Here is a 13,692-nt window from a genome sequence, read left to right as displayed (position 1 = left end):
ATATTTATTGCCCCTGCTGGCATCCTGGTTGTTATACATTTAGCAAAGATGTATTTATTAAAATATTGTCAAAAATTACGTGTGGCACAATTATTGGCACCCCTATAAATTTATATGAGAAAAATATTTCAAGTATATTCCCATTGATATTTTACATTTTTTAGTATACCTTGATGACTAGGAAAATTAAATTGTTCAACCACGACTTCCTATTTCACAGGGGTATAAATATGAGGCAACACATAGGCCAAATTCCCTTAGTCATTCATCACAATGGGTAAGACCAAGGAATATAGCTGTGATGTGCGGCAAACGGTTGTTAAGCTTCGCAAAATAGGAAGTGGCTATAAGAAAATAGCAAAAGCATTGAAAATGCCAATTTCCACCATCAGGGCAATAATTAAGAAGTTCCAGTCAACTGGAAATGTTATGAATCAACCTGCAAAAGGACGTGTGTCTACATTCTCTCAACGCACTGTGAAGAGGATGGTACAAGTGGCAAAATTTCTCCAAGGATCACAGCTGGAGAATTGCAGAAGTTAGTTGCATCTTGGGGTCAGAAAGTCTCCAGAACTACAATTCGACTTTGCCTACATCACCACAAGTTGTTTGAGAGTAGCAGATTTTTTTTCTTGAAACCATTCCAAACAATAAAAGTCAAGTGTCTTCAGTTTGCCAGACACTACTGGAACTTCAAATTGTATCAGGTTCTATGGTCATATGAAACCAAAATAGAGCTTTTTGGCAATAAACAAACAGAGAGCTAGTCATATGGAAAAGTACCTCATGCCCACGGTTAAATATGGTAGTGGATCTTTAATGTTTTGGGGCTGTTTTTCTGTCAGAGGACCTGGACATTGTGTTAAGATACATGGCAGCATGAACTCCATTTAATATTTGTTGATATTTGATAAACACCTGACTGCCTCTGCTAGAAAGCTTAAAATGGGCCGTGGTTGGATCATCCAGCAGGACAAACGATCCAAAACATATCAAAATCAACACAAAAATGGTTTACTGACCACAAAATCAGGGTCCTGCAATGGCCATCCCAGTCCCCTGACTTAGACATTAGAAAACCTGTGGGGTGAAATGAAGAGGAGAGTTCACCAGCATCAACCTCAAAATTTAAAGGATCTGGAGAGACTCTGTATGGAGAAATGTTCTCCTTTTTTTTTTTTGCATAAACCTGTGTTGTGTTTTCAATTGTTTCATATCCACGATTGCAGAGTATTTTTTGAATAAAAGATCAAAAGGTTAAACCTTAAAGACATTTTTTCACATTCTTCTTTGCTCATATTAACCAAGGATGCCGATATTAGTGGAGGGCACTATATATATATATATATATATATATATATATATACACACACATACATACATATATACACACACATATATACATATACACACACATACATAGATACATGTATATCAAAAAGGAAAAAGTGGCTTCAGCTCCAAAAGGTGTAATTCAAACAGCTAGTAAGTGATGGAAAAAACGTTTTTAAAGTATATATAGGGGCATCCAGTGCACGGAGATATAAAGGATACTATCAAAAAATTGAAAGAGAAAAGGAATCCTATCCAGCACAACTTATGTTAGGCAAAAATACATATATAAACTGAAAAGCAATAGAGGAGAGGCGTTTCAGGTTCTCAAACACAGTAACGTTTATTAATATACCATTATGTTTGTTTATTCAAAATGAGTAAATTAAGATTTGGAGCTCCACTGATTATAGAAGGTAAATTATCCTAAAGGGGTACCCCTTATAACACTATTACGGATAGTCCCAAGGTAAAAAAGCCTGTGCAAAAGTCTTAGGCCACTAAAATATTGGTTGTTTTAGCAAAGTTTTAATGACCATCCATATTCAATTTTTTGCAGAAAAGCAGCCCCAAATCAGGACAGACCCTCCACCATGTTTCACTGAAGGCCGCAACACTCATTCTTCCATCTCTCTCCATCTCTCTCCAACTCTTCTTCTCACATATTGTCAATGATTGGACTGAAATATTTAAAACTTGAATTTGTCACTCCATAATACTCTTTTCCACTGATCTTCATTCCAATCTTTGTGAGCTTTATAATATTTTAGCCTTTTCACCCTGCTCCCCTTCTGAAAAAGGTATTTCTTGACTGCTACCCTTCCACAAAGACCATTCCTGATCAAGCTTCTTCAGACTGTAAAAAGGTCAACTTGGCATCCTGATGAAGCTGCCAGATGCTGAGCCAGATCCTTGCTGGACCTCTTCTGGTCTCTCAAAGAAGAAACGCTGGGAAACTTCTTGTCACGCTCAGCCGCTGGGAAGCTCCAGCTGTCCTCTCTGTGTGCTTGATTGACAGGTAGTCTGAGCCGCCCCTTCCTGATGATGTCACTACCAGGCTTTTTATTCCGGGCTTCCTGTTTCCTCAGTGCCCGTTTGTTTGTTTCTCTTTGTGGCTCCTGTGAGGACTTCGCTGTGGAATCTCTCTAACTGCCAAACTCTGCAAAGACTGACTATCCTGGGTTAATCCTCTAACTTCCTGATAACCTGTTGCCGAACATTGCAAATACTATTTATTCTGTGAATCTCTCAATCTGCATGTTTACCTGTTGCCAAAACTCTGCAAATACTGGTAATTCAGTGTAAACCTTCAAACTGCTTGATATCCTGTTGCCAAACATTGCAAAGACTGTCTATTCTGTGAAACTCTCAATCTGCATGTTTACCTGTTGCCAAAACTCTGCAAATACTGGTAATTCAGTGTAAACCTTCAAACTGCTTGATATCCTGTTGCCAAACATTGCAAAGACTGTCTATTCTGTGAAACTCTCACACTGCATGTTTACCTGTTGCCAAAACTCTGCAAATACTGGTAATTCAGTGTAAACCTTCAAACTGCTTGATATCCTGTTGCCAAACATTGCAAAGACTGTCTATTCTGTGAAACTCTCACACTGCATGTTTACCTGTTGCCAAAACTCTGCAAATACTGGTAATTCAGTGTAAACCTTCAAACTGCTTGATATCCTGTTGCCAAACATTGCAAAGACTGTCTATTCTGTGAAACTCTCAAACTGCATGACAACCTGTTGCCAATCCTTGCAAGTACTGATTAATCTGTATTAACCCTCAAACTACTTGTTATCCTTTTATCTAACTCTGCATGTACTGCCTATTCAGTATAAACCTACAAACTGCCTGATAACCTGTTGCCAAACTCTTCAAGGACTGACTACACAGTATTAACCCTCAAACTGCCTGATAACAAGTTACCTACTCCTGCATTATTAACTTTTTCTTGTTTACCCTTCCTCTGTCTGAGTATAAGTGAATATCCCTGCTCTCCTGATTCTGTGGAAGACTTTTCCTGTAACCAGTTCCTTACTCAGAAGTCTATTTGGCTGATATCTTGAATTACTTTGGACTCGGGCTAACCCTGCTCCATATCGTAAGTACATTGTTTTTTAGAGGTTGTCGTGGGGTCACGTCCTGGATTAAACTCAGAGTGCAAGGGTGTTGTTTAAGTTCGCCCTAGCATTTGGGTCTTCTTCTGGACTTTTCCTAACCTGACAGCCTCAGCCAAGACAAAAGTATCAAATTTATAAAATTTGAAAAAAAGTATGCAAAGAGGACCAAGTTACAGCCTTGCAAATCTGTTCCACAGAGGCCTAATTTTTGAAAGCCCAAGAAGAAGAAACAGCCCTAGTGGAGTGAGCTGTGATTCTCTCAGGAGGCTCATATGCCAAACGAATAATACTTCTCAACCATAGAGAAAGAGAAGTAGCAGTAGCTTTCTGACCCTTATGTTTCCCAGAAAAACAAACAATGCAGAAGACTAGGGAAAGTCCTTAGTCGCCTGCAAATAGAATTTAAGAGCATGCACCACATCTATGTTGTGCAACAAACGTTCCTTCTCTCTGTCCTAATCCTTCTTCTCATAAGGAACAACAATTTCCTGATTAATATTTCTATCCGAAACCACCTTAGGAAGAAAACCAAACTTGGTACGAAGAACTGCCTTATCAGCATGAAATATGAGATAAGGAGAATCAAACTGCAAAGCTGAGAGTTCTGAAACCCTCTGAGCAGAATAGATAGCAGTAAGAAACAAAACCTTACAAGATAACAATTTAATATCTATGGAATGCATTGGCTCAAACGGAGCCTGTTGCAAAACTTTAAGAACAAGGTTAAGACTCCAATGTGGAGCAACAGATTTAAACACAGGCCTGATTCTGACCCAGGCCTGACAAAAAGATTGCACATCTGGCACGTCCGCCAGACGCTTGTGCAGCAAAATAGATAGAGCAGAAATCTGACCTATCAGAATACTGAGACATTCCCTTCTCCAAACCTTCCTGGAGAAAAGATAAAATTCTTGGAATCCTGACTCTACTCCAAGAGTATCCCTCAGATTTACACCAATAAAGATATTTACGCCATATCTTATGGTAAATCTTTCCAGTATCAGGCTTACAAGCCTGAATCATGGTCTCAATGACCAACTCGGAAAAACCAAGCTTAGATAAAATTAAGTGTTCAATCTCCAAGCAGTCAGCTTCAGAGAAATGAGATTTGGATGAAGAAAAGGACCCTGAAGTAGATGGTCCTTCCTCAGAGGAAGTCTACACGGCATTTCCACTAGGTCTGCCTACCAGATCCTACAAGGCCACGCAGGAGCTATTAGAATCACCAACGCTCTGTCCTGCTTGATCCGAGCAATGACTTGCGGAAGGAGAGCAAATGGAGGAAAAAGGTATGCCAACCTGAAGTTCTAAGGAATTGCATCTATCAGGAAGGCCTGAGGATCCCTTGACCTCGAATCGTACTTTGGAAGCTTGGCGTTCTGTCGAGACGCCATCAGATCCAATCCCCCCCATTTGATAGTTAATCTGGAAAACACTTCCGGATGGAGTTTCCACTCCCCGGGATGAAAAGTCAGTCTGCTTAGGAAATCCGCTTCCAAGTTGTCCACTCCCGGAATGTGGAAGGCAGATAGACAGCAATTGTGAGATTCCACCCACTGAATGATTCAAGCCACCTCCTTCATGGCTAAGGAACTCTGAGTTCCCCCCTGGTGGTTGATGTAAGCCACTAAGGTTATGTTGTCTGACTGGAACCTGATAAACTGGGCTAAAGCCAGCTGAGGTCAAGCCATCAAGGCGTTGAATATCACTCAACTCCAATATGTTTATGGGGAGAGCAGATTCCTCCTGATACCAAAATCCCTGCGCCTTTAACGAGTCCCAAACTGCTCCCCAGCCCAGCAGGCTGGCATCCGTGGTCACAATCACCCATGAGGGTCTCCGAAAGCATGTTCCCTGGGACAGATGTTCTTGAGACAGCCACCATGGCAGAGAGTCTCTTGTCGATTGATCCAGAACTATCCTCTGAGACAGGTCTGCATAATCCCCATTCCATTGACTGAGCATGCATAACTGTAGAGCTCTCAAATAGAATCGAGCAAAGGGAAATGTCCATGGAAGTTAACATCAAACCAATTACCTCCATACATTGGGCCACTGATGGCCGTAGAGCAGACTGAAGAGATAGGCAAGAGGAAAGAATCTTGGCTCTTCCGACCTCCGGCAGAAATATTTTCATTGATAGGGAATCTATAATGGTTCCTAAGAAGACCACCCTTGTAGCCAGAACAAGGGAACTCTTTTCCAAATTCACCTTCCATCCGTTGGAACAATCTCTGTGTGAGATTTTGCTAGTTCAAAAGATGGCGCTTGAAGGTGCCACTGCAATTCCCCAAGACCGAATTACTGCCAACAGAGCTCCCAGGATCTTTCAGAAAATTCTGGGAGTTGTGGCAAGGCCAAATGGAAGAGCCACAAACTAAAAGTGTTTGTCCAGATAGGCAAACCTCAGAAATTTTTGATGATCCCTGTGAATGGGAACGTGGAGGTACGCATCCTTCAGGTCTATGGTCGCCATGAACTGACCCTCTTGCACTAGAGGAAGAATGTAAAGAATAGTCTCCATTTTGAAGGACGGCACTCTGAGAAGCTTGTTGAGGAACTTTAGATCTAGAATAGGCCTGAAAGTTCCCTCTTTTTTGGGAACCACAAACAGGCTGGAATAGAACCCTAGACCCTGTTCCTGTACTGAGACTGGAACTATCACTCCCAGGAGGGAAAGATCCTGTACACATTTTAAGAACGCCTCTCTTTTTATCTGGTCTACAGATAATCTTGAGAGGTGGAATCTGCCCCTGGGAGGAAATGCCTTAAATTCTCTCTTGTAACCTTGGGATACTATCTCCACGGCCCACGGGTCTGGGACATCTCGTATCCATGCTTGAGAAAACTGAGACAGTCTGTCCCCCACTTGATCTGATCCCGGATTAGGGGTAAACCCTTCATGCTGCCTTAGAATCAGCTGCGGGCTTCTTAGATTGCTTCCTCTTGTTCCAAGACTGACTGGGTTTCCAAGAAGGCTTGGTCTGTTCCTGCTTGTTAGAGTAGGGGGAAGACTTACCTCTGAAGTTACGAAAGGAACAAAAATTACTCTGACGTCCTTTCGGCCTATTCTTCCTATCTTGTGGCCAAAAAGATCCTTTACCCCCCGTGATATCGGAAATAATTTCTGCCAACCCCGGTCCAAACAAGGTCTTAAAAAGGAATCGCCAAAAGCTTAGAATTAGAGGAAACATCAGCTGACCAAGATTTCAGCCATAACACTCCAAGTGCCAAAATTGCGAAACAAGAGATTTTGGCTCCCAACTTAATAACCTGCAATGAGGTGTCGGTAATAAAGGAATTAGCTAACTAAAGTGCCTTAATCCTAACATTTTTCTAAAAACCGGAGAGTGAGAAAAAGGAATTCCAGGTCTCTCCCATTCCTGGGTAATAATCTCTGTAGCACGGTCTGGCACAGAAAACACCTCCCCAGAAGTATCTATTTCATTTGCTAGGGTTGACAACGACAGGGGTATAAGAGTCGTCCAAAGTAGCCAAAATCTCCTTTAACAAAACAAAGGTGTTCAAGCTTAAATCTGAAGGAAACAACTTCAGCATAAGGAGAAGGAATTATACTATCTGAATCTGAGATCTCACCCTCAGAGGGTACCTAAGTATCCTCCTCTTCAGACTTATGAGGAAAAAGCTACTTGCTTAGCCTGAACAGGATCAGAAACCTTACTATCTGATTCTCTAATTTTCCTCTTGAGTTTTCCCTAAAGCATTGAAATGGCAGCTAATGCCTCAGACACCGCAGAGGATACTTGGGCAGCAATTTCAGCATGCAAATACACTCCTCCAGAAGATTGTGAGGAACCGCAGGGCACTGCATGTGACGACAACAAAGTTTGGGACTCTTGAGGAGAAGGCTGTGACATTACCTGAACAGCATCAACCTGAAAGAATGGTGGCTTGGAAACAAAAAGTCTATCTTTGTACATTAAAGTTCTTTCAATAAAAGAAGAACAAAAGGGCAAAGGAGGTTCCACTTGGTTTTCAAAACAAAGTTTGCACTCTACAGAAGGCACAGACTATTGCAAGTAAATTTCACACACAAACACACAGAAAAAAATAAAAATAATATTTTGATATCTTTAAGATTGTGATTCTCAGAATGATCAAAATCCCTTAACAGGGATATAGAACAGACTTTGTCAAATATATAAATTTGAATTGCCGCAAATGCAAATTTTTCAAGCAGCAAAGTTTTTCTTTTAGGAGAATAATCTACAAAACCTCTTATAACAGCCTCTACACCTCAGTGATATAGCTGAGGCAAATACCTGCCCCCTCTGCGACACTGAGCTAATTGCGAGTCAGATGAATATAATGGAGCAGCTCCGGACTCCTATCACACAGGAAGCTAAATACTTATATCTAAGTCATTAATGAAAAACCGCGCGCTTTAGCATTCCCTGCCGCCTTAGAGAAGGATCTGCCTCTCCTATGACGTCAAAGGCGGTCCCGGCGGCCATAAGAAATTCTCATACAAACGGCAATTTTTCCAGCCAATCGTGAAAAACACTGATAGAAAATTACCACGTACCTATTAAGTCCGACCGGCTTCACTCTACCAGATTAACAGGGCAAAACCTAAAATAACATACTGAGCCACCAATGATTCTTAAGAATTTAAAACATCTCGTATCTTAAAGAATCATCTCTCTTAATCTTTTACATCACACAGTGCCTGCTAACTGCCTTTATGCATCCTGAACTTCAGGAATGTAAAAGTCCCATATAAAGTGCAGACTAAAAATAGCTGTAGTGCCAGAGGTCTTCCCATAAGAAACCAATAATGGCATTTACCTGCACCCTTGACTGTCCGGCAGGAGGAAAGCTCACCCGGCATGAGAGGAAGCCACTCCTCACTGAGACCTGTGGAAAGAAGAAAGGACAGAGTAAACCTACTCTGGCTTTCTATAACAGGGCAGCAATTTGTAAGGGAAATGCAGTGAAGCCCACCTCACAAGTTCCAAACTGCTTGAAAGCCACCACTGCCCTACTGAAGAGACTGACGTGGACACAGCTAGACCCTATCATGAGAGGAAAGATCAGAGCAAACCTACTCTGACTTTCAAAATAATAAAATCTTGATTGAAGAAAATCTTCTTCAGACACCAAAACTTCACCTTGCATCAAAGGCAAAGAGAATGACTGGGGATTGTGGGAAGGGAAGTGATACTTAACAGCAAGCTGGCAGATTTTTCCAAAGAAAACCTCAGCCAACAAATCCTTACCCAGAGTCCCCTGCTTCAGTGGAAAATACTTTTAGCTGAGTATAAATGTACAGATGTGCTATTCAACGATTAGGTCCATTTAATCAGATATTCCAAATCAAGTTTTTATGGATTTTGGCATAATATTCATATTGTATTAGCAATGCATAATACCATTACAACTGTGTACTGTCAATATCAGTCTTGTAACTTACTCTGTAACGGAACTAATCCACTTGCAATCTCCCACAACACAACTCCGAGGCTAAAAAAAAGACAGACGAAAAAATAATTAAATAAAAAAAGAGAAAAAAAAAGTGCTTTAAATCATAAATTACAAAAAGAGTTTAACAATTCCATATACAAATATACATTGATCAGATACATTTTGGAGCTTGATTGCAGAGCTTACATATAAATATCTTGTACAGTCAATCACGGCAGTTTTTAGAGAATCTGGTTCCCAGGGCAAAAATTCCAAAATGCGCCCCCCTCACAGATTCTAAAGTCCCCTCCTAGACCTTACATGTCACTCTGTCATTTAGAGGTCAGCTCCAAAGCAGCAGTCCACTACTGGGACCTAGCTGAAAAAAATCTGGTAAGCAAATGACAAGAGACAAATGTGTGCTGCGGCCAACCACCAGTTAGCTCCTAGTAGTGCATTGGTGCTGCTAAGGATATGTACATATGCTTTTCAACAATGGATACCAAGAGAACAAGAATATTAGAATTGTCTTAACATTTTTTGGTGTATCCAGAATTATGAAAGTTTAATTTTGACTTTCCTATCCCTTTAAATATGTCCTTTTTCTACTACAATGTTTACTCCAACTATATTGATATTATCTAAAAATATCTTTATATCTTTTACTAATTGCCATTATATTTATACTTTTCTTATAGCTATGCATATTTATTTGTTTAATGCATATCAATCCCTTTAAATTCTTATCCAATATGTATCTACAAAACTTCCAATAGACTTTAAAGTTGAACTTTGCAGAAAAGTCATCAGGTAAGATTTTTTACAGGATTGCAATATGTCACTGGGTGTATTTGTAACATATTTAGGGGTCTATTACAACTATTTAGAAAAGTTATAACAATTTTTTTTTACAAAATTCACTATTAAAGTCTATGAGATTTTTGCACTTAAATAATTTGATAAAGAACTGTAATAGCTGTTTAGTTTTCAAATATACTATACACACAGGCAGTAATAGACAGATATATGCACTCACAGACAGTAATAGACAGAGGCATGCACTCACAGGCAGTAACAGACAGAGACATGCACTCACAGGCAGTAACAGACAGAGACATTCACACACAGGCAGTAACAGACAGAGACATGCACTCACAGGCAGTAATAGACAGAGACATGCACTCACAGGCAGTAATAGACAGAGACATGCAGTCACAGGCAGTAACAGACAGAGACATGCAGTCACAGGCAGTAACAGACAGAGGCATGCACTCACAGGCAGTAACAGACAGAGACATGCACTCACAGACAGTAACAGACAGAGACATGCACACACAGGCAGTAACAGACAGAGACATGCACTCACAGACAGTAACAGACAGAGACATGCACTCACAGACAGTAACAGAGACATTCACTCACAGGCAGTAATAGACAGAGGCATGCACTCACAGACAGTAATAGACAGAGGCATGCACTCACAGGCAGTAATAGACAGAGACATTCACACACAGGCAGTAATAGACAGAGGCATGCACTCACAGGCAGTAATAGACAGAGACATTCACTCACATGCAGTAATAGACAGAGACATGCACTCACAGGCAGTAATAGACAGAGACATGCACTCACAGGCAGTAATAGACAGAGACATGCACTCACAGGCAGTAATAGACAGAGACATGCACTCACAGGCAGTAATAGACAGAGGCATGCACTCACAGGCAGTAATAGACAGAGGCATGCACTCACAGGCAGTAATAGACAGAGGCATGCACTCACATGCAGTAATAGACAGAGGCATGCACACACAGGTAGGAATAGATAGGCAGATACACACACACAGGCAGGGATAGATAGGCATACACACACACACTCAGGCATTAATAGCAGAGACACACACAGGCAGGGATAGATAGGCATACACACACACACTCAGGCAGTAATAGCAGACACAAGCACTCACATGTGAGTTTGTGAAAACGTGCCATTGTCATTATGGAGTAAATGACACACACACCCATCACTATTAAGCATTTGTAAACAATAAGTAAATAAATTAAAAAAAAGGCATAATGTCAAAAAGATTTTTTTTTAATTCAACAGTCCTTAACAGAAAACCTGTTCCTTAGTATGTGGAAACCCAATTTTTATAAAGCACCTTTTTTAATTAGCTCAGTAAAACAAAAAAATATGTACATATCATTATGTAAAGACCATGAATAATTTGTCATATGCATAAAACATCACCTCTTTAGTGACAAAGATCACTGAGATGGGACTCATAGGAGACTGCTTCCCTCAGGGTGATTCCTCTCCTTTTTACTTTCAGTTTTAGCTCTAAGTAGTTATCCGGTCTTAACACGCCCCCTTTGTGATCTTGTTGCTCCATTAGTATGATTGGCATCCAATGTAGCCAATTAACATAACAGCTTCCTTTCAAATATATATATATATTAATGTATATGCTTGTGATCTGTGTATTTTAACCTTTGCTATACCAGTAGTTTATCAAGCAAGCAAGCACTGCCACTTTAACACAATCAAAAAAAAACAAAAAACATTTTTTAAAAGTGCTCCCCACTGCTCCTTATTACGCCCCGGGCCACTGCCCGGTCTGCCCGTCCCTAGAAACGGCCCTGCAGTCAATTAAGTTTTATCATTATCACATCTTATTGCTAACAAAGCAAAATGTCCTGGTTCTATCCCTTCTGATATTATTTCTACCTAATCTACAATTCTAGGTGAGAAAAAAAAAAAAAAAATAATAATAATAAATAAATATATATCTTCTCTGCCACCCCCTCTCCCCTCCTCTTCCAAATCACTAAAAATTCCATTTATCATAATCCACACAGACTATCTGGTTTATTTGATTTTTGTATTCAGGCCCCATAAATTTCCCCCATAGTTTAATATAATCATTTAGTCTGTTTGTTTTATAAATCTTATAGTCATAAGCTTCCAGAATTACTTGTTTAGATAAGAGATTGTTTACTTGTTTAATTGACAGAATTTTCTTGATTATCCAGTTATTAAAGATCAGAATGAAATCAGAATTAAACAAATTAAAACAAACATCTTTGAGTACCATACAAGATTCATGTATTATTTAATAGATAATGCTTTTGAATAATAGCCCATACTGACCTATATATCTCACTACTCTTGTTATATGCTGTGATACTCTTCAAGGCCTCTGGTGCGATGTATGCCAAGTCAGTATTTTCATTGCGTTTATCTGCATTAGGAGTTTTTCTCATGGATGACTCCGTTTTTGAGAGCTCAAATCCAGCCAACTGAAGAAAAGAAAGAAAAAAAAGAAAAGGCTGTAACAGAGATCATATCAGATCATGCAGGCACTGTCAATAACATATTGAAACAATTCTGGAAGTTGTTTCTATTCTATCCCAAAGGCATCATGCTGAGGAGTATTACACTGAATGATTTCTGAGGTATTTTTTCCCCAGAAGAGACTACATCATTACAATTAATTATCTGATTTCATTGTCATCTACGTCTGGAGACTTTACTTAACATTACTACATCTAGATCTATTTTTTATATATAATTAATTAAAATACGGCTAGATTACGAGTCTTGCGTTAGCCTTAAAAAGCAGCGTTAAGAGGTCCTAATGCTGCTTTTTAACGCCCGCTGGTATTACGAGTCTTGAAATGAGAGGCTCACCGCTCACTTTTTTGGGCAGACTCGGAAATACCGCAAATCCACTTACGTCAATTGCATATCCTATATTTTCAATGGGACTTTCATAGCGCTGGTATTACGAGTCTGACAAAAAGTGAGCGGTAGACCCTCTCCTGTCAAGACTGGTACCGCATTTTAAAGTCAGTAGTTAAGAGTTTTATGGTACAACGCCGTAGCATAAAACTCTTAACTAAAGTGCTAAAAAGTACACTAACACGCATAAACTACCTATTAACCCCTAAACCGAGGCCCCCAACATCACAAACACTCTAATAAATATTTTAACCCCTAATCTGCCGAACCGGACACCGCCACCACTATAATAAATATATTAACCCCTAAACCGCCACGCTCCCACATCGCAAACACTATTTAAATATTAACCCCTAATCTGCCGGCCCTAACATCGCCGCCACTATAATAAAGTTATTAACCCCTAAACCTAAGTCTAACCCTAACCCTAACACCCCCCTAACTTAAATATAAGTTAAATAAATATAAATAAAATTACTACAATTAACTAAATTATTCCTATTTAAAACTAAATACTTACCTATAAAATAAACCATAAGCTAGCTCCAATATAACTAATAGTTACATTGTATCTAGCTTAGGGTTTATTTTAATTTTATAGGCAACTTTGTATGTATTTTAACTAGGTAGAATAGTTATTAAATAGTTATTAACTATTTAATAACTACCTAGTTAAAATAAAGACAAATTTACCTGTAAAATAAAACCTAACCTAAGTTACAATTACACCTAACACTACACTACAAATTAATTACCTAAATTAAATACAATTAATTACAATTAAATAAAATTATCTAAAGTACGGAAACCCCCCCCCCCACTAAATTACAGAAAGTAATAAAATAATTACAAGACTTTTAAACTAATTACACCTAATCTAATCCCCCTAATAAAATAAAAAAGCCCCCCAAAATAATAAAAAGCCCTACCCTACACTAAATTACAAATAGCTCTTAAAAGGGCCTTTTGCGGGGCATTACACCAAAGTAATCAGCTCTTTTACCTGTAAAAAAAAAGTACAAATCCCCCCCCAACATTAAAACCCACCACCCACACAACCAACCCTACT

General features: G+C 39.4%; 1 protein-coding gene across 2 annotated transcripts in view; it reads right to left on the bottom strand.

Annotated features, from left to right (window-relative positions):
- The window catches only part of LOC128649094 (mixed lineage kinase domain-like protein), a 92,817-nt gene that overhangs the window by 33,943 nt on the left and 45,182 nt on the right, over positions 1-13,692 (bottom strand). For both annotated transcript variants that reach the window (XM_053702162.1, XM_053702171.1), the window contains exons 7-8: positions 12,033-12,181; positions 8,893-8,942 (exon numbers count right to left, since the gene is read on the bottom strand). In XM_053702162.1, the coding sequence (XP_053558137.1) occupies positions 8,893-8,942; positions 12,033-12,181 (199 nt within the window). The remainder of the gene's footprint in view (positions 1-8,892; positions 8,943-12,032; positions 12,182-13,692) is intronic.

This window comes from Bombina bombina, chromosome 1, assembly GCF_027579735.1.
Source record: "Bombina bombina isolate aBomBom1 chromosome 1, aBomBom1.pri, whole genome shotgun sequence".
In the NCBI taxonomy this organism is placed as follows: Eukaryota; Metazoa; Chordata; class Amphibia; order Anura; family Bombinatoridae; genus Bombina; species Bombina bombina.
This window is presented reverse-complemented; position numbering and strand designations above follow the sequence as displayed.